General features: G+C 39.8%; 1 protein-coding gene across 1 annotated transcript in view; it reads right to left on the bottom strand.

Annotated features, from left to right (window-relative positions):
* ANO3 (anoctamin 3) overlaps positions 1–24,847 on the bottom strand; it is a 168,893-nt gene that overhangs the window by 9,720 nt on the left and 134,326 nt on the right. Inside the window, exons 13-18 of the mRNA XM_054390489.1 lie at positions 21,331–21,427; positions 18,684–18,744; positions 3,517–3,599; positions 1,982–2,122; positions 1,468–1,632; positions 99–135 (exon numbers count right to left, since the gene is read on the bottom strand). Coding sequence (XP_054246464.1) covers positions 99–135; positions 1,468–1,632; positions 1,982–2,122; positions 3,517–3,599; positions 18,684–18,744; positions 21,331–21,427 — 584 coding nt within the window. The remainder of the gene's footprint in view (positions 1–98; positions 136–1,467; positions 1,633–1,981; positions 2,123–3,516; positions 3,600–18,683; positions 18,745–21,330; positions 21,428–24,847) is intronic.

The following is a 24,847-nucleotide window of genomic DNA, read 5'->3' as shown; positions in this document are numbered from 1 at the left end:
CTATGCATAGATGAAGTTTTCAAGCCCCTGTTTTTCAGAAATGTAAAGGTATATGCCAAAGCTAGCAAGAACCATACCACCTGTAAAGACCTACATACCTAAGTCTGTCAGTAGATAGGCAACCTTTTCATACACCTAAAACAGAAAGAAGAGATGGTTTAAGTATAGCTGATCCTGTCTGTTGTGATGTCAAATCCAGAATGGGAACAAGCATGACAAGCATAAGTGTTCTGATGTCCTACAACAATATTTCTGGACAGAGAAGGGAGTGTGATTTTTGAGGCCAGATGTGGATGCATAATTTCATACAAAGACTTCATTGAATTACTTTAGTTCCATTTTTCTTTACCCATGTAAATGTATCTAAGTGCATACATTAAATACACAATAAAGCTAAATCAAGAGGAAATAGTTCAAGAGAAGTGTTCAGACATCAACAGCTCTTTTAACAAAGAGTTAGAAGCTTATCCTTTGCCTTCAGAAACAAAACTATGTGATCTGAAAGTAGGCAAAAGCCTTTAAATAATACAATTGTCCCTTGCATGAAAGTGCATAGTGATGAGGATATCAGCCTCCTGCTGAAAATGGCCTTATCTGTTTATATATTGACTATCTCCATTTTAAATAACACTTAGACCAAGGTAGTAACCAACTGTGAAAAATATTTCCTTCAGTATTTATTACTATCAATAGCGGGCTATTTTCAACAGCTGTGGAGTGCTTGTTCACTTGAATGTACTTTTTATTGATTTAGAATTATCACATATAATACATGACAGTCTCTTTTGGAGAATGCTTTCTGATTGCAGTAAGTGCACAGCCTTCTTAACAGAACTCACAGCCATTGCTTGCTGTGCTATTATTCCTTTTTACCTGTTTCTGCTTGCACAGGAATAGAAAAGTGATAAATTATATTGTAATTGAAGGACCAGAGTTTATTATGTTCATGTACTTTGTGCTAGCACAGCAAATGATTAAACCTGTGCTGCTACATGACAGGAAAAGCTTAAACTGAATTCATGTATCACCGTGACTGTGCAGCACTGATTTAATAGCTTCATTTACTGCATTTTACGTAAGAAAGGAAAACAATTTTATCAATTAAAAAAACAAACAACAACAACAATAAAAATAGAAATTTGTCAGCCAAGAAAACGATGCAGTTCCATTTAGGGGAGAGATGCTTTGTAAAAGGTATTACTAAAAAAAAAAGATAGAAGGGCAAATGTAGAAAGCAGTAGTCTGTACCACTGTGATCTGGTGACATAAGCAAAGATGTGTAGTGACAAATTAAATAAGCATTAGAGAAAAGCCATGAAATAGTATTAGAAGAGGATTAACCCCTGAAACACTAGCTTTAGGCACTGCTGTAAGAATAAGCAAGAACATGTATACACCTGCTATACAGTAACCGTGTACAAAATTACTCCTTCGCATGAATCCCTTCTTTCAAAGAACAGGACTTACAACATTGAGTGACATGATGATCATAAAATTGATGCAGACTCCAGTGCCAGATGTTGCAAACTGCCAATACTTCTTGATGAAATACCACTTGAAAGAAGCAAACTGCTCCATGGCTACCAGACGGTACACCACGACTGCAAACACTGCAGTAAGGACCAGTGAGATCTATAGGGAAGTATTTATGAAGAGATATATTAGAACAAAATAAACCCTATCTGAAAGAATTTCTGCTGAATGAATAAATTAACAAGTGTTTTAGTAAAGATTGCCATTTGCTTTGGTGACCAGACTTTGAAGGAACAAAAACATGATTGATAAATTAAAGCATTTCTTTGCTGTTCTTTTACAATATAACTATCTCAGGTACTTTAAAAGAAAGAGATCCATAAACAGGAAGTAAAACTGAGACAGTTTTGCCTACATAAATCCCCTAATCTTAATGAATGACTTGCATTACTATTAATATCAGAATATGATTAAAGGCTACAATAATTCCAATATTATTAAGCATTACCATGAAGAATATTCCTGAGACAGACACCATCAGTCGACTGAGCTTATCAGGGAAAGGCTGAAAAGGTTCTGGTTTTCCTGTGATGGGATTTACTCTTTCCACTTGGGAATATTTAGCTTCAAACTGGGGCCGCAACTCTTCCTGGAATGACAGAGCAGATTCCACTTGTTATACTACTTTTTTAAATTTGATCTTGAAATTGAAGTATCAAACCCCAGACATATATGTGTTAGAAGGCAGGAAATTTATATGGATACAAATTCATTTGTATAATGCTTCAACTCAAATATAGGAGGTACTTGGACTTGATGAAGTGGGTCCAGAGGAGGGCCATGAAGATGATCAGGGGGCTGGAGCACCTCTGCTATGAGGGCAGGCTGAGGGAGCTGGGGGTGTTCAGCCTGCAAGAGAGAGGGCTTCAGGGAGACCTAATAGCAGCCTTCCAGTACCTGAAGGGGGCTACAAGAAGGCTGCAGAGGGACTGTTTGCAAAGGCCTGCAGCGATAGGACAAGGGGCAATGGTTTGAAATTAGAGAAGAGGAGATTTAGATTGGATGTTAGGAACAAGTTCTTTCCCATGAGGGTGCTGGAACACTGGAACAGCTTGCCCAAGGAGGCATTTGAGGCCACATCTCTGGGGACATTCAAGATCAGCATTGACAAGGCTCAGAGCAACTTGACACCTCTTCCAACCCAGACCATTCTGTGACTATGAGAAATATCCAAATTACTCTTTTGAAAATCCCTGGAAATAGTGCCAGATCCCAACACAGAACAGAAGTCCTAAGAGCCTCCTCTCTGCTCTGTGAGGGTATTAAAAGGATCATGGGTCATAATACTGAATTAAGCACTGTTTTTTCCTGCAGAAACTGATAAGAAAACCATAAATTAACGTCAATTATAATAGTGTTTTTTGTGATAGGAAACCACTTATTAAAGGCCACAAGCTTGTATCTACACATTTATGGAAAGCTATAGACCAAGTAATAGCAAGTCACTATTGACTTAAACTGCAATTTAATCACCCATATAAATTACAGCTATGGTCACTAGTGATTTATGAAGGTAATAAAATCATTGTACAATTGCTAATGCTGATAGCAGAATGTTGAAGGATATAAAATCTAATTTTTGTGCCTTTGCCTTTTTCCTGGTTTTAGGTAGGATTACAGATTTCCAGTGGAAGTAACCATAGAATTGTAAAGCATTAGTAGTATCAGAGAATCAGTTTGATTGGAAAAGAACAAAATAGTCAAAGATGAAAGTATTAGCTTCTCTCTTCTGTATGGGCAGTATTCCCACTCAGTTTCTCAAAAGATACTTTTAATAAATGTAGAATTATATTTAGAATCATAATGGTAGTGGCAGAAGGCAAGGAATCTTTGTACAGTCTCAAGTATACTCATTTAGTCTGCAACTCCCATTCTAAAATACAAATACAATCTGAATGACAAATTCCTACAATCTGCATTGATATTTACACTTTAAATCCTGCTGATGGCAAGATTTACAGGTTTATTTCTGTTTAGCCTTACCTCTTCATCTTCCCAGTCTATCAGGTCCCAGTCATAGGTTAATACAGCTCTCCGTCTCTTCCAAAACTCAAGGAAGACTGTAGCTGTGGAAAATCACCAACTGCATTTTAACTATGGGAAGGAAAGACAGAGAGAGAGGCAGACAGAGAGAGAGGCAGACAGAGAGAGAGGCAGACAGAGAGAGAGGCAGAGAGAGAGACAGAGAGAGAGACAGACAGAGAGACAGACAGACAGACAGACAGAGAGACAGACAGACAGAGAGACAGACAGACAGAGAGACAGACAGACAGACAGAGAGACAGACAGAGAGACAGACAGACAGAGAGACAGACAGACAGACAAAGACAGACGGAGAGAGAGAGGGAGAGAGAGAGGGAGAGAGAGAGGGAGAGAGAGAGGGAGAGAGAGAGGGAGAGAGAGAGGGAGAGAGAGAGGGAGAGAGAGAGGGAGAGAGAGAGGGAGAGAGAGAGGGAGAGAGAGAGGGAGAGAGAGAGGGAGAGAGAGAGGGAGAGAAAGAAGGCCATGCAGACCTCAAGAGAATCAGCAATATGTAACATGGGAACTTTCATTAGCCACCTTCTGGCTGGTTTTGCCATAGAAATTAAAACAATAGATAACATAAGAATAACCACTTTTAAAATTGCAAGATTTAGCAATAGATTTAGATTTATGAGGTTTAGCTAAGAATCTTTTCTTTTGCTGTCTGCTCTATCCAGACAGATATGCCATCCCTTTTGGATCATTGTTTCACTTTTAATTTTATTCAAAAAATATATAGCCTAATTCTTTCCTTGGAGAAATAAACCTATACATGCCCAGTGTTATCTATTCACGGGACCTGCCAAACTCACGAAGTATGTTGAGGATCTGATTATGATTTCACAAATAGATTAGGAAGAATTGCTTAAAGAAACATTTTGTTAGTGAAGCCACTCTAGTACAAAGCTGGTATAGCTGGGAAAAAAAGTGAGGTGGTCAAGATTCAAGCTGAATAAAATGAGATCACATAGACAGTGAAAAAAAAAATTAGTAGTTCGGAATTTGAGTATTTTTCCAGTTCTGCAGAAAGCCTGGATCCTTCCAGCCTTGCCTTTATGTTTCTCTATTGCACTGCTAATGCCCCCCATCTCTGATTGCTCCCCAAGCAATCAAGCCCTTCCAGTCCTAGTTGTGAGGCAGTTACTGACTCACTGCTTACCCTAATCTCAGCTCTGAAACTGCTAGGCCTTGACTTTTATCAGTCACTTGTGTAGAAAAACAAGCCTCAATGACTAATCCACTCATTTGAACAGCATGATGAGAACGTTCATGTTCGAACACTGCTTTCACGTGGCAGTGTTTCTCTCTGCCTAATCCTGCTGCTAAGGAGTTCTGGATAATTTACAGTTTAGAGGGTCACACACAAACCTCCAGTTTCCTATAGAAATCACTTTCTGGTGCCTCCCCTGCTTTGTGCCTGGGGACACCGCTTCTCATTTTATAGCTCCAATTGCTGTTCTGAACTTTAAATCCCATAATGCATGGTGTACTTCCTCCTTTTGTCCAGCATTTTGGTACAAACCCACTCATTTTGGGATTTGTCATTCAGTGCTCTGCAATCCAGTCTGCAGTTCTGCCCTTTGTACACTTCCAAAAGTTTCTTTCAATTCCTGTTTAAGTTTCCTTATATTTACTAATAAACTGTGAGCCTGTGATACATTGTCAGTACTCCCACTGATGCAAAACTACAACCTCTGGGCATGTGCTTTACACAGTTCTTAATCTTTCAGAAGGCAAGTAGGGTGATGTTTGATGGTTAAGACAGACAAGATTGATTGGTTGTGTGCTGATACAACCTTAAGTAAAACAAAAGTTTGACATTGTAAAGGAGAAGAAATGATGAATGACTGCTCTTAAACGCTATAGAAAGAAGAGAGCAGGGAAAGAAAGAAACCCAGATGAAGAACCCAGAGAACACAAGACTATAACATGATTACATCTCTTCTGGATCTCTGAAAAGAGTCATTGTGTCTGGTGTAATTATTCCTTAAGAAATTATTGCAAAGAGGATTTTCAGTAAGGAGCTAGGAAACTGATTCCACTGCCTCTCCATGGTCAGCCAGGCCCCTTCTCGACACTCGACTCAATTACTTCTTCAGTAATATTAAGCTGGACTCCTTTACAGTGATGCTATGCAATAAAACCAGTCCTACAGATTTGGTACCACACCTGCTCCTGAGATGTACTCCTCAGAACTGAAACTGTCTCTTAATGGACTATGGGTGAAGTCTCATCTCCTGCTCCTGGTGTACTCTTGGCTCCATATGGCCACAGCTCCAAGTCTGTTTGCACTCAGGTTTCACTGCTGGAGGTTTGCCTTCCAGGAACAGCAGGTCAGCACTGGCACCACAAGGCAGGTGCATCACACTTAGCCAAGAACTTGGTCACAAAGAGAACATCTTCCATGTTCAGTTACTCAGGTAAACAGTTTTTACTTTTCCTTACATGAATTAAGCTACTAACAAATAAAAGAGAGTGAGTGGACCTTCCCAAGCCCAGTGTTGAGGAGTATGACTTTCATACCACTGTAATAGATGCATTTTAACAGAACTGCAGCCTATATATTTAAAGTCTTGCAATTTTCAAATATTATGTATCTATTACAATAACTTTTCTTCTGAAAAAAAAACTATCAGAAAGGCTTTACAGCACCCTAATGTGTTCATGCTGATGTGGAGCGTAATTCTGACCCTAGTATATCACTGGTCATTTGGTCAATCTTACATAGGATCCAAAAGTGAACACACATCTATGGGGCTTTTTTTTTTTTCAGATCTCATGGTCGGTTTGTTAGGTGCTTGTCCACCCAGACACAGCAACAAATATGCCTTGGAAGCTTGTTGATACACACTGCAGAGGAGGATACTTTCCAAAGAAAACCAAACCTCTGTCCTCCCTCCTCTCACAGTCCATCCCAGCTGCAGGAGGCCATTTGGTTGCATCAGAGGTAGCTGGGCAACCAGCTAAAGAAGGGACTTATGCCTCAAACAGTGTTTGGGAGGTTTCCTGTTTTGCACCAGAGTGATGCTGATGGATGTGTTGCAGCTGTGAACAACCAGCTAAGACAGGTCTTGTGGTTTTCTGTGCCTACTGACTTGGCATTGACTTTGAGGAGGGTCTTGTGTGACGTGACCCCTGAAATGGCCCTCTCTGCACACTGAGCCTGCATCGAATCGGACTGCACCTACCATTGCCTGACACCATGCCCAGCATACATATAAAAGAAGTTTCCTGGAACTGGGAAGAGATACTGCGACTTGGACTGTTTAAAAATGGTACCATCAGGAGCTAGAAAAGAAGACTCCTCTTTCTGGAACTCTCTCCCACCACTGAGTCATCAGGAACAACAGAGGAGGATTCCTCATTCCAAGCAACAACAGAGAAGGAAACACCAGATCCACAAGGCACTGTTGGACCCTCCATGGTGGTGCAATCTGTAAAGGCATCTTTGTTTATATTTCTATACCTTTTCTATCATTCTTCTTTCCTATCTTGAGCCTCTCTTTTGATAGTGATAAACTGCTGGACAACATTTGACTAGTTTGTGTCATCATCTGAAAACAAGTACAACACTCCAAGGTTGGGGGGCACGAAGGGAGGGGACACCACCTCATGCCACACAGATAATTTGCTTCACCAAAAGGGGTGTTCAAAAGGGTAGAACTTGATCCATGTCACAGTAAACCTTATCCATAGCAGTATTTTGCAGAAAGCACCACTAGTTGCTCCAATACAAAACCCTCCTGCATAATTCATATCCTCAACATTTACCTCAGGAGTAAGTTATGAAATAGTATTTACACTTGATTCCTTCAAAATTTAAAGTGGAAACATAACAACATCATGGTATTCCACTCCAACAGTCACACAGTACTGAAACATTTCTGAGTTGCTCTTCACTACATACCAGCCTAAAATAAATATACATAAAGAATTAAAGTAAAAAAAAAAAAAAAAAATCACGTGCTGGCTAAGATCATTTCATATATCCTATTACATGCCTGACTTCCTCATTCTTACTCTAACCCAGTATTGTTTTGGTTAAAACCTGAAGTGAGGAGTAAGAGAAGTAACATTCAGATCGCTAGCTGGTTATGTATTCCAAAGTACAAATTAATGACATCTGATACATTCAAAAATTTGGATATGTTGCCTTAAATATTGCAACTGTGAACATATTTTGTGATAGGCTCAGACCCATTTCTAGCAGCTTGTTTTTTCCTAACAGAAGTAATTTTGCTGCTGTGTTTTGTAGGAGACATGCCCTTTCCAGTTTTCAGCTCAAAGTGCGCCATGGGAAACTCTGTGATCACACAGAGCCATGGGGGTTGGAAAGGACCTCAAAAGCTCATCTAGTCCAACCACCCTGTCAGAGCAGGATCACCTAGGGCAGGTCACACAGGAATGTGTTCAGGCTGGTTTTGAAAGTCTTCAGTGAAGGAGACCCCACAACCTCTCTGGGCAGTCTGCTCCAGGGCTCTGCCACCCCTACAGTGAAAACATCTTTCCTTATGTTCACATGGAACCTCCTCTGCTCCAGCTTGCACCTATTGCCCCTTTTCCTATCATTGGACATTACTGAACAGAGCCTGGCTCTGTCCTCCCAACACTGCCCTGCACATCTTTATCAACATGAATGAGGCCACCCCTCAGTCCCCTCTTCTCCAAGCTACAGAGCCCCAGCTCCCTCAGCCTTTCCACTCCATCATCTTTGCGGCTTTGTGCTGGACTCTTTCAAGAAGTTCTGTGTCCCAGAACAGGACACAAAATTCCAGATAATCAGAAACTACCTTCTGTTAAATTAACAGCTGCATAGTACCTGGAACAATACTTTCTGTAGTATACAGAAAACAGTCATCCCTCTGAGACACCAGTTCAAAGACTTTCCAAGGATTGTGCAACAAGCACTGCCTAGCCACTTTACCATAAACACTGCAATTGCTGTGGCCTCTGTAATGACAGAGCTCTGTCCTGAGAGCAGCGGAGTCGGCTGGGCTGGTTCCAGAGGCGGGTGAAGGGCTGCCCCACCTCACCTCGCCCGGACGGTGTGTTCCTGACTGCTCTCACACTGCCACATCGATTGGACCTCTGCTCACCTCTTCTCACCAGACTAATTGCACTCGGGGCCACAGCTGCGTTTCAGCAGGTTCTTGCATGTTTTGTAGAGCTCAAAGGTAAGTCTGAGAGGGGGTTTATGCTTATTAGTGGATCTGATTATTAATTGCAGTGTTCTTTTACATAGTGTTTGAGAAAGCAATCGGTGCTGGTGTAGCCAAATTCTGCTTAGAGTGTGTCTCTGAGAAAACAATAGAAAGAAAAACATTTTGTGATTCAAACGTTAAAGCAGAGAAGCAGCAACCAGGACAGTTTCATACTTGTCCTCAGTGAGTCTTTAGGGTCCTTATCAAACAAATGAAGAACTTTATCACAGAGTCTGTTCAGGGCCCACATTAAATGCTGGGAGGGGTGTTGGTGGTGAAGGGAAGTATTCCATGTACAACACTTAATATCAAATTTCTTTAAGGAAAGCTATTGCTACATTGTTACTGCTTCTGCTGACTTTAGTTATACCAAAATTGCAGAGGAAATAAACACTTGAGACCAGTGCAATTAACACTTTGTCAGATTGCTAGCTAGTAATGAAGGGGGAAAATTAATTACAGAATATGAATAATTTATATTCCTCTTTAGAATTCACTAAACCCCTACAAATTATTTTCTTAGTACAAAGAGTAAAACATATTTAAGCTTTAAAAATTAATATTCATTGTTCATTAAATTTAGAAGTGTCTCATCCTTAGGGAGCAATGTGAATTTTAGTGCAAAATGCCATGGGAGCAAAACTTCAATATGTAGGTGGCACTATCATATTCCACCTATTTTTTGGATCACTGATGTAAAGGTTAAAAAAAATGCTTTACGAGGTCTAAAAAGCACATTAAGTGTTAAAACTTGGCAAATATGAACGTTACTCCAGACCACAAGAAACAAAGATGTTTCGTTACTAATTTGCTCATCATGTCACTGTTTATGACATAAGTTAACACATTTTCTACTCACTGTAAAGGAGGGAAACAGTGCAAGGTTTAATGACATGTAAATGAATGTGCTTTGAATTTACAGTTCTGAAAATTATATTATCAACCCATGAGAAGAAGCTAAATGATTTTTTTTTTCTTGAGAGCTGAGAAGTTTGGCAGACATTGCACCTATCACTGGCAGGTGTTGGGCTGAAATACATATTGCAGTTACTTTATCATGCCAAAAAAAAACCCCAAACAAACTATTTTTAAATACTTAGGATACCACTGTATATATATATTGATATGAAAATCACCATATAAGAATTTACTGGGCCTTTTTTAAAAGTTTCTCTATTGAAGAAATATTCAGTGCAAATATGGGCAGTTTAAGGAAAACAGAAAGCCAGATGTAACATCAATGCCACCTTCATGGTGAAGTCCATAGATCCAGGAGGTTTGAATGGGACTTGGGCTTCACCTAGAGTGAAGGTGTGCTGATGTCTGTCTGTGCTCACTAGTAGCTTCATATTGAATACTTTCTGCTGTAAAGCAACTGAAGTCTTTATTAATAACAGAACGACAAGGATTTTATTAGCCTTCTTCCAGTTTACTTCAGTTAGAATAGGGAAGTCTGTATGACACTCCTCAGAGTGGTTGTGGCTATGTTAGAAATTTAATCCTCATCAAGAGTGCTTTTAACCTCTTCTGATCATCTCTTTGGCTTACACCACTTGGCACTCCTGTCAGTAAGCTAAGCAATGTGCTTCAGGAGAAAAACATAGGCTGTGTCTCGAAGGGTCTTCAGTCAAAGGGAAAAGATTATGGAAAACTCAGAGTAAATCCTTCAAAATGCGTGAAGAGGTTCTCAGTATCAAGTTCTCAGCACCTCTACAATTCCCTTGCAAATGGGCAACGTTTCCCAGTAAAGACACAACCAGTGCCCACCCAGCCCAGCTAGGGTTCACACTGGAGGGTCATTGTTATGGGAAACTGCATTCACATCTTGGTGAATCCCTTCAGTAATGACCATATCTCTTCATAAAGCTATACACCAAGGAGAAATTTTATGCTTTTTGGGGGGCTTTTTTCCTATCCAGTTGTCACAAGTCTCAGAAGAAATTTTACTCTAGCAGCACAAAAACAAATGCAAAATGCAAAATCCACTGAAGAAACGTGGTGGGGGTGTTCCTCCTATGTAAACCCCTCCTTCTTCATGCTGAAAGAAATAGAGCTCAATCTAGGTAAATGAACTGCAGCCTAATCACATACCAGTGTTATTTCTGCTCACTTCAGGCTACGCCTACTGCACTGATTTTTGCTGAGCTGGTACTGAGTAATGTGAATCACAGTGAATCATAATGTGAGAAGTTTTTGGTTGGGTGGTTTTTTTTTTTAATTTTTATTAATAATCTGTTCATAGCTTCCTGAAACACTTATTTGACCACCTGATTTAAGGCCTTTTTCCAGGTATGTATCTCCTTTCCTAAGATGGTAAAGCACACATATACATGGACACCTAATTAATCAATGATGCTGAAGATGTAACTACTTACACTTTTTATTGTGCTGTCACATGAAAGGTTATGTGTGGGAGTTACCAACTGCATGATCTCAACCTCATACACAGAAAGAACACACACCCCTGCCAAAACTCCCTGGGTATACTGCACAGCATATCTACTACACTCATGTCACTTCAAGATGAGTTTTTCTCACCCTTCTCAATCTAGCTGTTGAAAAATTAATGACTAATATACTGATTCCAGCTCCCTATAGGAAAAGATGTTTCCACATAAATTCAGTGTCATCAATAAGCCCTGGACAGATTTAGTTTTCAATTTGCTTCTCTTATGACACTCATTGCTCTGTACATCACTGCACATCATCTTTCAGGGCTAACTGTAGCAATTATATTTCTTTGTAGTGGAGCAGGACTCTTTAGCATGCTCTTGAAGTTTCTGCCTGACCAGAAAACATTGTCTTGAGCATGCCATCCAAATATGAATCATTACCTTATTCTATAGCAAAGTGGTTTTGAATTATTCCCCTCTGAGAATGAGGTCTGTTTACAGAACTATAGAATTTTCTTGTACAAAAAGATTTTGTTGATGATCAGCATTATTTTAGGTTATTCTTTAGGTCATTAACACAGAGGGACAAAGTTTTCAGCATCAACATGTGACAGACTAGTGAGATTTTTATAGTGTAACACTAACTTTCTTTTACCAGCTTATTTGGATCTTAACTGACTAGCTTTGCTGTCCAAAATAAAATAACAGACAGCTGTGAATTTCTTACAGGTTCTGTATATAAAAATACAAACTTTGAAGTCAACACCATGCAGCCCTCCTGTGGAATGATTTTCATTTTTCTGCTTGTAAAGCTGCAATGGAACAAAAGCAATCCTGAGGGCACAGAAGTAAATTTAACAAATAATGGAAATAGCTTGATTACAGATAACTATCAGCCTACAGTGCAAACACCTCTACAGAGAGCAGTTCTGCCTGCAACTACTGCCATAAACCCTGTCATCAGTCATGTTGTACCAATAACCACCAATGCCAAAGAAAAAGTAACAGAAAGAACAGCGATGAGCAGTTGGCCAAACAGCACAATCCCGAGGTCCGCTGATGGCACCACTTCATCTTCAAATGTCATGATGGTATCAAAAGATGGAAGAAGTTCTGCCACAAACTTCAACAGAATTCCAGTGCCTTTGGCAACCTTTACAACACTAAGGGACTTTTCTGGAGAGACCAAAACTGCTGCAGTCACTTCTACTTCCACAGCAACACCGAGCAACTCCACAGTCACCTACAGCACACCTTCTGCTGCACTGCTTCCCAGTGATAACTCTTCAATCAACCCTACCACATTGTTCCCCACTGGTTTGGCTCTGACATCACCCATGGCAAACCAGGACACTCCTACACCAAACTTCAATTCCACTCAGCAGGCAACAGAGCTGAATCACAATTTCAGCGACCTTTCTACTGCATTACCTCATTCAAAAGAGGCCAATAAAGGTAAGTATCAACAACTAGCTTATAAAATCATAATGCTGAAAAAAAAATCAAACCTTCCTCGGAAGAGAAGGCTTTGTAAGATTTGTGAATCAAGAGGTGACCTCTTAATTCAGAATAAAAGTTTTTTTTTTTAAATTATTTGCTGGTAACTTGTTTGATCAACACTTCCATGAGTGGGGGAACCTCATGACAGGTACTGCCCATTCTCATTGGAGTGGAGCTTCAAAGCAGATGTGTAGAAATAACAATTAAATCATAGAACCTGTCAACTTAAATAAGTTCAGAAACTTTTGTGATGAAAGATGACTTCTTACAAATAATTCCAAGTGAATTACTCATTATGCATTTAATTACCAAGTTGAGTATGCGTGGGAAAACAATGGAGCATAAAACTGTCATGGCACTTTTTCTATCCTTCTGATCTGAATCAGGTCTTCATGGAAAATAAAAGGGAAAATTAAAGACAGTAATTTTTTGCTATTAATTAGCTTTCAAGCTTTTAACACAGGACTGAAAGGCTTATCCATCATATTCAAAAGAGCACAGTTTGTACTAAGAACTGAAGGAGCATCAGCCTTTCATCTTTCCCATCACAGATCTAATAATTACAATGTACCCCGTTTCAGATAACAAGACTGAGAAGGAAGGGAGGTGGGAGAGCAAGTTCACTTCCAAGAAAAACAGAATACTTTGAAGAAAAGTTTTAAGAAATCTGAGGAAAACGTTGGAGGAATGTGGTTTATTCTGCTAACCGAATAGGTGCAGAAAGCATTACTGGATTTTGTACCTTGAGTACTGAAAAATGGGCACTCTAAAACTTAATTGCTTGAAATTGGCTTAAATACTTACAAACAATTGCATTCCCAGAGTGATTAGTGCTTATATCTTCAAACAAAATATAGTGCTTGATTCTGCAATTAAACTTGGAACCCTTTTACTTGACTAGAACTCATTCAGCCTTCTCTTTTTCTAAGCTCAGTTATTGCCTTCTTTTACAAAGGCAGAAAGTTTATGCAGAGAAGCTGTTTAGTCACAGCCTGCAAAGTGCTTGAGAACCTTGATCCAACATCTACAAATATCTGAAGGGTGGCTGTCAGGAGGATGAAGCCAGTCTCTTTTCAGCACTACTCAGCCATAGGATGAGGGCCAATGGTTGTAAACTCAATTACAGGAAATTCCATCTCAACATGAGAAAATAAAATAGAGTGGCGGAAACTGGAACAGGCTTCCCAGAGAGGTTGTGGAGTCTCCTTCTGTAGAGATCTTCAAAACCTGCCTGGATGTATTCCCGTGTGACCTGCCCTAAGTGGTCCTGGTTTGCAGGGGGGTTTCCAACCCCTCGCATTCTATGATTCTGTGATCCTTGGTCTCACTCCACAAAGCCTTAGACTGCTATGAAGAGAGAGTGAAGTATCCAATCTTACAGATGTATTATTCTCATTCAGTGGCCTCTTTGTCTTTTCTCTCTCTCCTAGACAAAACCAACAAAGGAGGTGTAATAGGTGGTGTCATTGTAGGATTCATTTTGGGATCTATATTAATTGGTCTGATTGGATACTTTATATGTGGTAAGAAAAGGTCTGAGTCATTTTCCCACAGACGGCTGTATGACGATACGAGGAACGATCCAGGTAAGGAATAGCAGAAGGGGTTTGCATGAGGACATTTTTATACTCCTGCACAGAGCTGCTTAAATAATCTGCCCTTATTGAACTGTTAGGAATTACATCATTAGCTCCTGTCAAACTAGTTTTCAACTAACAGCACTTTGTTATTTTTAAATTGTAGCTTGACACTTAATACTCCCCTTAACTCTATGTGTCTCCTCCTCACAAGTTATTTTTTTAACCTCTGAAACAGCAGGAAATAAATATCTAGTATGAGTGAACCTCTTCAAAGAACTGCAGGTGAGTTCAAAACTATAGCTCAAAAGCTCTCCCAAACTTTAACTAGCTGGAAAAGGCTAAACTCCTTACTGATCGAACTACAGTTACAGAATGAGAGATGAAAGGATATCTGGGTTTAGGAGTAAAAACATTTCAAGAGGTTTAAAAAAATAAACATTGCTTTTGTCTTCCCCATAAATACATGTAATTTGTATTGAAGTGTAATCACACAGTCTCCAAACATTTATATCATTCTCCTGGACTTAATCTTAAAATGTTTAAACAAACACTGAGAGGCTAAACACATGTTTTTCCCCTTCTTTTTTCTTTTTTTATTTTTTTTTCTCTCACATAAAATCAAGCAAAATAAAACTCTGGCAATTTGCCTTTTCTGGATTAAATACGAGTGCTGAAAGGAGCCAGAACATCAGATTAGGAATTAGCTTTGCAAGCTGACCACCCATGTAGTGCTGAATGGGTGTAGCACATGCTATCTTCAGAAGATCATGAATCAAAGCCTTCAACTTTTGCTCTCTTTTATGTAAGAAACTGGATTTAGCTGTGAGGGACTGCTAAATTAAACCATGAGGTAGCCAGTGTATGGAGGTAAGAATCTTTCAAACAATACATACAAAGTATTTGTATTACCCTTTCAGTTCTCCACTTAGACAACTCACTGGGACCATATGATACGACGTTTGGATATGCATCAGATGACAAAACCAGCAGAGGAGTCAAGGCAGAGGAAGACAACACAAGGTGCCCATCTGCTGGCATTCCTATGGCTGACATGACATCATCCTACCCTTCACTGTAATGTTTGCTTCAGATGACTTTCTCACCTGTTTCCTACATGCTTTCATTTATCTTGCAGCCATTACTGTGCAAACAATGCCTTGGAAAGCAAGGGGAAAAAATATTCAACAGGCAGGGCCCAGCAGCAAAGCATCACTTTTCTGCTTTGTAATTAAGTGATTGACCTGTGGTCTTCCTGGAAGGGTATTATCATTGCTTTCTTAGAAATTATAGAGACACTTAGCACCCAGGTAAAATTCTGCCATGTGCAAGTGTGGTAGTTTTAATGTTGGGGAGGAATTTTCAACCCACCACAGCAAGTTTGGTGAAGAATGCAGACACTCTAACAGAGCAAAATGTGACTAGGATGGCAACGATATTTTAGCATCAGTAAAAAAAACAGTCCTACAGTTTATTACCTTGAGGTGAACTAGTCCAAATATAATTTCTGATAAATAACTCAGGGCGTTATTTTACCCACTCCATATTTGTACTTTTCTTAGTGAATACAACAAAAAAACCTTAAATTTACTTGGATTACTCAAAGGTTGAATTTACTGGGGAGAATGGAACTACCATGTAACATGGACTACATTTAATCTTTGACCGTGAGGACACAGAGTTAAAGTTGCTATTGAAGGAAAAATAAGAAGACAAACTTCTATTCCTCTGTCAAAGTGATCTGTTTGCATTGCAGTCTAGATCTGTATTTGGCATTGGTTGCACAGAAAAAAAAGCAAACTTAACATGAAAGGAAAGGAATTATGTGAGCTATGTATACACATGCTCAAAAGAATGGTCTGGTTTTGGCCAGAAAAAGAGTAAAATTATTGCAGTATAATGCAAATAATTGAAGTTGCCAGCCATGTCTAAATAGAAAGAACATGAAAAACACAGATGTGAAGGCACAGAATAAACAAGGTGAATTGCAGACTAACTACTCACACAGGATACATGCTTCTTACTATGGTTCTGTTAACACCTTAAGTGTGGAGACTATGGATCAATGGATCATGGTGATGGAGTTTACCTCACTAACTGGTTGTGAACACTGCAATGCAGACTTGTTTGGTACATGAGTAAACTACATTCAAACACACTCCAGAAAGAAACAATGGCAGTCACATTGCAGAGGAGTAAACCAGGTATTTATTTTGAAGTATTTAAAAGACTAAAGAATTGAAGTGCTCGGTTATGAAAACAGCACATTTCCCATCAAAATCAGAGCCTGGTTCCTAACACAGCACGTTGGATAGCAGCCTGAAAATCTGAGACACATTCACCTATGTTAGGTGAGATTATCATTCTGCTGCTTGAAAAAAGAAAAATGAAATGTTCAGCTTTCATCTTCCTTAGCCATCTTTCCTGATAATGGTAGAGCAGTATCATACAAGCAAAATTCCATCCTGACCCCATCTGAGAATGGAAAGAGCTCTCTCTAAGGAGAACTCAAAGACAGAGATGAAGAAATGCTAAGAAGCCACGAGTGTTGTCTGGTGACCACATGGCCAAGTGCAATGTATTTTAGGAATTTCTGACACTAATTGTTAGTAACAGCAAGATTAAGAGCCAGTGCAGAAATATCACTGAAAGAAGCAATCAAAGTGTGGCCTTCAGTTATATTATGTTCATTTTCAATAATCTGATTATGATTTTTGCATGTTTGTGCATGTGCTGGTGTTGTCTATGTACTTCTTCAATATTTTGCTACTGTTTGTATATTGAATTTTTTTTGCTTTCACCAGACCAGCTTCCAAAAATTGTGATATTTGTTCATCCTTCAAGTTAGAATCACTAATGCTTACTCATAGCTATTACATAAATAAAGCTGGTCTTTAAAACTGCCAAACTCTGTCCTGAATTCAGACAGTTTTATGCATGCAAACTGGTGTTATTTTCTCAGAGTTTACACAGACAAACATTTACATTGGTAGAATCAATTTTCTCTTGTTTTAAAACCAGCCTTTCCTACTTTCCAGCAGCAAACACTATTAACTGCAGTGAAAGCTAATTCCATCAAGCATTTCATGCTGAAGCCATTACATCTGTTTTGTACAGCACTATAACACTGACCTTTCAGAGAAGCAAGAGTGTGCTTCATAACACCTGGTCACAGATTCACAGATTTGTGGAATGGTTTGGGTTGAAAGGGATCTTGAAGATGATCTAGTTCCAACCCCCCTGCAATAGGCAGGGACACCTATGAGACCAGGTTGCTCGAGGCCTCATTCAACCTGGCCTTGAGCACCTCCAGGGACAGGACATTCACAACCTCCCTGGGCAACCTGTTCCAGTGTCTCACCACCCTCACTGTAAAGAATTTCTTTCTAATCTCCAGTCTGTATCTACCCTCCTCAAGCTTCAATCCATTCCCTCTTGTCCTGTTACTACAAGCCCTTGTAAAAAGTCCCTTCCCAGCTTTCTTGTAGGCTCCCTTCAGATACTTGAAGGCTGCTGTAGGTCTCCCCAGAGCCTTCTCTTCTCCAGGCAGAAGAGCCCAATTCTCAGCCTGTCCCCACAGGGCAAGTTCTCCAGCCTTCTGAATACCTTTGTGGCCTCCTCTGGACCTGCTCCAGCAGTTCCATGTCCCTCTTATGCTGGGGGCACCAGAACTGGGTGCAGTACTCCAGGTGGGGTTTCACAAGAGCAGAGTAGAGGGGCAGAATCACTTCCCTCGTCCTGCTGGTCACATTTCTTTAGATACATCCCAGGACACGTTTGGTCTTCTGGGCTGCAAGCACACATTGCTGGCTCATGTCGAGTTCTTCATCAACTGGTACCCCCAAGTCCTTGTCCTCAAGACTGCTCTTGAGCTACTCCTCACCCAGCCTATATTTGTGGCTGGCATTGCCTCAACCCAGGTCTAGGGCCTTGTTCAACAGTGGCCTCTGTGTGTACCACACTGCTTGGCTTTGTGCCGCATGACACGATGCCTGTGAGGTCACGGTGAACGCAGTGAGATATTCAGACTGAGAATTTGAACATATGCATTTAAATTGCTATAAGCACTTAACATCAAACCCTTCCTATACCTCCCTCTAATTAGCTCCCACAAAAAACATTCTCTTTTATTCTATGAGAATTCACTACAAGACATGATTTTTTACGTTGACTGCAGATCAGTAAATTAACCTACACCTTTGCCTTTAAAAAGACTTCTGTCTGCAGGACATAAAATGCAGGCTTGAAGGCATTTAAAACACTAAGACAGTCATTACATTAACGATAAAAGGTATTATTTTCACTCACTACTAATGTAGAAATTGAAGTTAAAAACAGGAAAAAAGAAGTTTGTGTGACAAAATCATAATCCTTATCAAGAGCTGTAAATCTCCCTTTACCCAATAATCATCTAAAAGGGTCATGTGAACTACAAAGAAAATTAAAAAGGGACTTACCCCAAATTGCCATGAAAATAGCAAAGAAGACAGTCCCTCCATTGTCAAACAGATGTGTAACCTGAATAGAAGAAAAATCCAGAAGCAACAAGTATTATTGCCAGGCAAATCAGATCTTTTGCCCACAAGAATCCCAGTCCACATACATAACTGGTAGCAGGAACTAAAAGCTAAGCATTCTAACCAGAAGTCCTACTTGCATGTTTCTTTTTCCAAGCTTTGTGCCTCTCTGCCTTTCAGCATAAGCTGAATTCTGGTTTTGCAGACTATCATACCATGCATCTTCAGTCTATTTGTTTCAAAGACACTAAAGAGCTGTCCATCTCCAAACAGCCTGAAAATTCCTCCAGAGCTCTTCCCATAGTGGGACAAAGTCAACCTCAGCATTTTCTATGTTTTTGTCTGTTTCTTTTGCTTCCATAAACAAAAAATAAAAATAATGGGCATGACACTGAAAATGTGAGAGGTGAACAAAAGCAACACAATAAATCTGATTTATATTTTCAGGTTTGCATGTAGGCCTGTGTGAGGAGATGACTTTGGATATTCTGCTCACTGAAAGTGCATCTTTCCAAGGGAACAGGAAACAGAAATGAACCAATCAACCAAATATAATCCTGCAGAATTAATGTTGCTAGAAGTAGAAAATACATATTTGGCTCCTCATCTAGCTTTATCTTTATAAAAAGTGTTTGAGTGAAAGTCTTTCAGCAGCACACTCAGAATTAAGGTTTAACTGTCTTAAATGCTAAATGCATAGTCAGAGGCTCTGTGCTGACCAGAAGCCTCTAAGCAGAAGTGAATTATTGTTGGATCCAGTGCTGGTCCATCAGCATGCCTGACTGATGTTGTCATCGTCATACAAGACTTCAGGTACTTAAATCCACCCTGGATCAACACCCTGCCACAGGGCCTAAGGGCAAGGTGTACTGAATGCAGGACAAGCCCAAAGAGCCCTAGGGCACCACACTAATCATCCACGGATCAAAGAGCCCACTTAAAGTGGATGAGAATGACAGCTTGGGCATTTGGCATTTCAGATTACAACTCAGGTATTATCTGCCTTTCCCTTAAATTATAACCTTCACTCCAGTGTGGCATTTTTAAATGGAAACGGAATAAAGAGGGAGGGGATGAGAGAAATGGGCAGTAGCAAGAAGGAAAAAGGCATCTTTTGTATTTTGTCGCCAGAAAACTTGGCAAAAGAAATATTTGAAGTATATGATTTTTTCCAGCTTTAGTTTGTTCTGTCTGAAGTGCTCCTCTAAAGGGAAACTTGGCAGATGTATAAGAAAGAAATCCTGAGATCTGCTCAAGTAACATGAAATATGAGTAAAAGGGCTATGTAAAGGAGGCAGGTCCCACGACACAAGCATGTCTGGGGAGATAAACTTCACTTAAAGGAACTCACTTTTCCTAATGAACTCAATGCTTAGCTACTCATATACAATGAGCTATGTGAAAAAGAACTAAAGCACTTATTTCACAATAAGGGTGCTGGTGTTGGAACGAATGAGGAATAGATTCCTTTGCATATCAGCTCTGTGGTTCTGTGGCGGGAAGACAGAGAAGTTAGTTATGTTCCCAAAATGACAAAATCAGAGGGAAATGCTGACAAATTCCATCTCAGGAAGAAGAAAGCAAGCAGGAAATGCCATTTCCTTTTCCCAGAAAGCAGATCTGATGTCTTATTTTTAAATATGTTAGTTTCACTTGTATTACTGTTTCAGAAAGTACAAAGGAACATTTGATTTGAAATCAGACCATAGTTTTCTAACATTACAGATTGTTTTTATTCCCTAATTTGGGTGAAATACAGTGGAAGTGCTGACACATGTTTGGGTATGCACTGTTCAGCTTAAGCAGCATGGTAGCACCCAGCAGGATCATAATCCCTGTGGGAAACCAGACATTTCCTAGAAAGAGGATAATGACTGATGCTGCAGTGAGCTTTTCCTTAGAGACAAAATGGTGAGTGAAGGCATTACAGTCAGAATCTCAGTTCCAAGAAACCTCACTGAGCTTTTGGTTTTAATTCTTATTATTTAACTTTTTCTTTGCCATTGGAAGAAAAATGCCAAGGTTGTATTTCCAGCATTATGAACATTGAGCACATGAAAATAGATTGCTCACTTGGGAACACTTCACATATACAGAGGTGCAGATATACCTGTGGTTATTTAAGTTTAAAAGATAGCTTCTTGAAGCAAAATATTTAGTTGTGTAAAATTCTTTGCATTGGTTTGACAGACCAAAGCACATCACAGGCACATTACGCTGGAGAATTCCTTGAGGAGCAGCAGAAAGTCGATTTACAAAGTAATTGTAAGCAAAGGAAACAGAGTAAAATGTTAATCATAGGGGAAAGTAGGAAAAAACCTTTCAAATAAAATATTACTCGAGGGACATTATAAGTTGATAAAAAGAATAAGGATTTAGGAAAGAAATGCCCACAGAAAGAAAAACAAATTTTAGAATGATCTCTGATCATTTCCCTTATTAAAAACATGAATTACCATGGCTGAAAAAACCCTCAGTAGGGAAACAAAATGTTTTGCAGGGATCTGCTGAAACAAGGGTAGCCATTACACAATGCAAGTGGATCTTTAGACAAAAATTATCTTAATAGCAATAAGAAAAGAATTACCTTGGCATATATGCAGCTTTCATTGAGTTTTTGTAGCGTGCAATTGCGTTCACACATAGGGCACATGATGGTTTCATTGGCCTCGCAGATCTCTTTGCTTCGGGACCAGACAGGAAAATAAAGTTTACAAAAGGGCTTTTAGCATTCACACAGTAATTCTGAGGTTATGCCACTTGTGGTTTCTACTTGTTAACAGTATGCCTACACCACAAAACTGGCTCAATAAAATAAAAGTGAAGGTTTGTCTTGAAAAGCCTAGTCCCAAATCAATAGCCTGAAAAGTATGGGCCCTGCGCAGTATGTCATATTTTTGGGCATCATACTAGGCTTCTCATACTTGTCAATATCCCATTTTCTCCCAAATATCACAAAGAAAAAGAACAAAATATTATGTATCACCTTCCAATCCACTGACTGCATATTTTTCTAACCATCGTAGAAGACACCAAAGAGGATGGACATCACTGGTATAACTACACTGATTTCATTCAGCTTTTCCCAGTTTACATCAGCTGAAGGTCCACTCCATCAGATGATTACACAGACATTCAGATCAGTTGGCACCATGTAAAAACCCACTGATGGGCATTTCTGGCAGTAGTATTTCAAGCCTATGTGTTTTTATTTCCTACAGAAGAACTTACATATAGCATTAATTAAAAAAAAAACCCACACTTTAATATCCTATTTGGGGGAAAAATACATTCAGGGGACGTTCTGACGTTTAAGGATCTAAGATTTAGGAATATGATTCATAGATTCACAGAATGGTTTAGGGTGGAAGGGACCTTAAAAAGCATCTAAATCCAAACCCACTGGCATGGCCAGCAGACCAGCTTCCTCAAGGCTTCATCCAACCTGTCCTGAAACACCTCCAGGGAAGGGGCATCCACAACCTCCCTGGGCAACCTGTTCCAGTGTCTCACCACCTTCGCTGTAAAGACTTTCTTTCTAATATCCAGTCTAAATCTCCCCTCCTCAAGCTTAAAGACATTGCCCCTCATCCTGTCACTACAAGCCCTTGTCAAAAGTCCCGTCCCAGCTTTCTTGCATGCCCCCTTCAGGTACTGGAAGGCTGCTACAGATCTCCCCACAGTTCTCCTGACTGAACAGCCCCAATGACGTCACTGTCTTTAGTGGGACCATCGATATTCAAAACATAGTACATCAGCAAGTGTCTTGATAAAGGCAAAAGAGAATGATCAGAATGGCAAAAATTAATTTTAAGGCAAATTTTAACTGCAGTGAAGAAGCTTTTCAAAGAACCTCAGCACTCGCCTTTCCCCATCCTTTAGCAAAGTTGACATGTCTGAAATGATCCTGTGACATACCAGGAAAGTAGCAGTCTAAAAACAAATGCCTAGAAAGCCCTTCTAGTTTGTTTTAATAAACATTGCTCTTTCACTGACTCATAAAAGCTGAATTTACAGGTCTAATACTGTATGGAAGATCATGCTTATTTCCAAATGAGTGCATCTGTTAAAACCCTTCCAACATAACAGTAAACAGAAAGGATTCTGGTTGCCTAGGTGCCACTTCCATAGTCTTCAGTCACACTTCACATAATATTACAATCTCTAATTCACTGAAACCCTACAGCATAATATGGATCTGACAAATTGTCCTAAGTAACCTTTAATCCAGAATGAGCACAGCCAGTCATTTCAGAGCTGCAGAGTAACAGAAATGGTCTAGTGTGCCACATCAGAAAATGAACATTATACATGCTAGGTTTTCTGCATTATAAACCTTGAGTTAAAAATCTCGGTTTGTTTTTAATAACATCTGAAGTTTGACACAATTATACTGACAGTGACAGGTCACAAGCTTCAGCATTACTCTCCGAGGCAGTAACATTTGTTACACGAGCGTTTGTGACAGGTGCTATGTTAACTGCTACTGCGACTCAAATCTTCAGGGAAACACAACAAAATAAGCTTCTCTGTACTGCCCTCACTTCCATATCTGAAATCTGACTGCAGCACATGGAGCACAGACACCTCCAGCTATTCTGTGTTCACACCTGGCCTTCCTATTTGACTGACAACAAAGGGACAGCTTACAGCAGTGGTGATGGTAGATACAAACCCACCGAACCCAACTCTTTAAAGCCATCAGATTTATTTCACATAGATTAATCAACATGTAATAGCTTGACATCTAACTTGAGAAGAAAAGATAGGAAATAGATGTGGCACATCATTTGTTTCATAGATTCATAAAGTGGTGTAGGTTGGAAAGGACCTTAAAGATTATGTGGTTCCAACCCCCCTGCCATGGGCAGTGACTTCTTCCACTAGACCAGGTTGCTCAAGACCTCATCTAATCTAGCTTTGAACACCCTCAGGGAGAGGACTTCCACAACTTCCCTGGGCAACCTGTTCCAGTGTCTCCCCACGCACACTGTGAGGAATATCAGTTGGTTAACTGAAAGTCATCCATGTCCATAAATTGAAAAGAAACAGTTTGTAGGTAGTTAACTTAAAAGTGTTACAAATTTTCATGAAAACTACTAGAAACTAGATTTTTTTTTTTGGATACACTGGCAGTAGCCATATCAAAAATACTAATTTTATGCAGACAGCTAAACATGAAAGCAATAAAATTAGTGGAAATTCAATCACTTTTTTATTAAGTGTTACATGGGAGAAAAGGAAGGGAGATAAAAGTAGTGGTTTCAACAGTCATTTTTACAATGTACAAAGTACTTCCAGAAGCAGGGACACCTTCTGCTAGACCAGGTTGCTCAATGCATCCTCAATGCCTCTTTCAACCTGGCCTGAAACACCTCCAGGGAGGGGGTATCCACAACCTCCCTGGACAACCTGTTCCAGTGTCTCACTACTCTTCTGTAAAGAATTCTGCTCTGAATCTACCCTCCTCAAGTCATTCCTTCTCATGCTATGACAGCAAGCCCTTGTAAAAAGTCCCTTCTTGGCTTTGTTGTATCCCCTTCAGGTACTGGAAGGCCACTATTAGGTCTCCTTGGACCCTTCTCCAGGCTGAACACCCCCAGCTCTCTCAGCCTGTCCTCAAAGCAGAGGTGCTCCAGCCCTCTGATCATCTTCTTGGCTTCCTCTGGACCCCCCTCCAGCAGTTGCAAAGAAAAGAACTCATATGGTTATTTATCTAACATTTCACAATTTCCCCAGCTTAGCTGAGGGAAGGCAAATGGATGAAAATATATTAGAAAGTGTAAGAAACAGGAAAAACAAATTCACATTTCACAGTTTTGTTTCTGCATGCCCGAGTCTTACAAATACTCTGGAAGCTACTATGGAGATTTTTACACAGAGATTCTCTGGCTTTTTCTCTTGGTTACTTTCATCTCACATCTAAACTCTGTGACAAGCTGCTGACACTACAGTCTCAGTACCCTGGGTGACCTCAGTGCTGGATCCTGGCAACCACAATCTTGCCAAGATTTATTCCAAAATCACGCACTCAAAAATCCTTCATTCCAATGTGCTTCCAGTATCACTGCCCATCTCATGCAATTGTTTTGTGTTAGCAAAAA

The sequence above is a fragment of the Indicator indicator genome, chromosome 21 (genome assembly GCF_027791375.1).
Source record: "Indicator indicator isolate 239-I01 chromosome 21, UM_Iind_1.1, whole genome shotgun sequence".
Classification (NCBI taxonomy): Eukaryota; Metazoa; Chordata; class Aves; order Piciformes; family Indicatoridae; genus Indicator; species Indicator indicator.
This window is presented reverse-complemented; position numbering and strand designations above follow the sequence as displayed.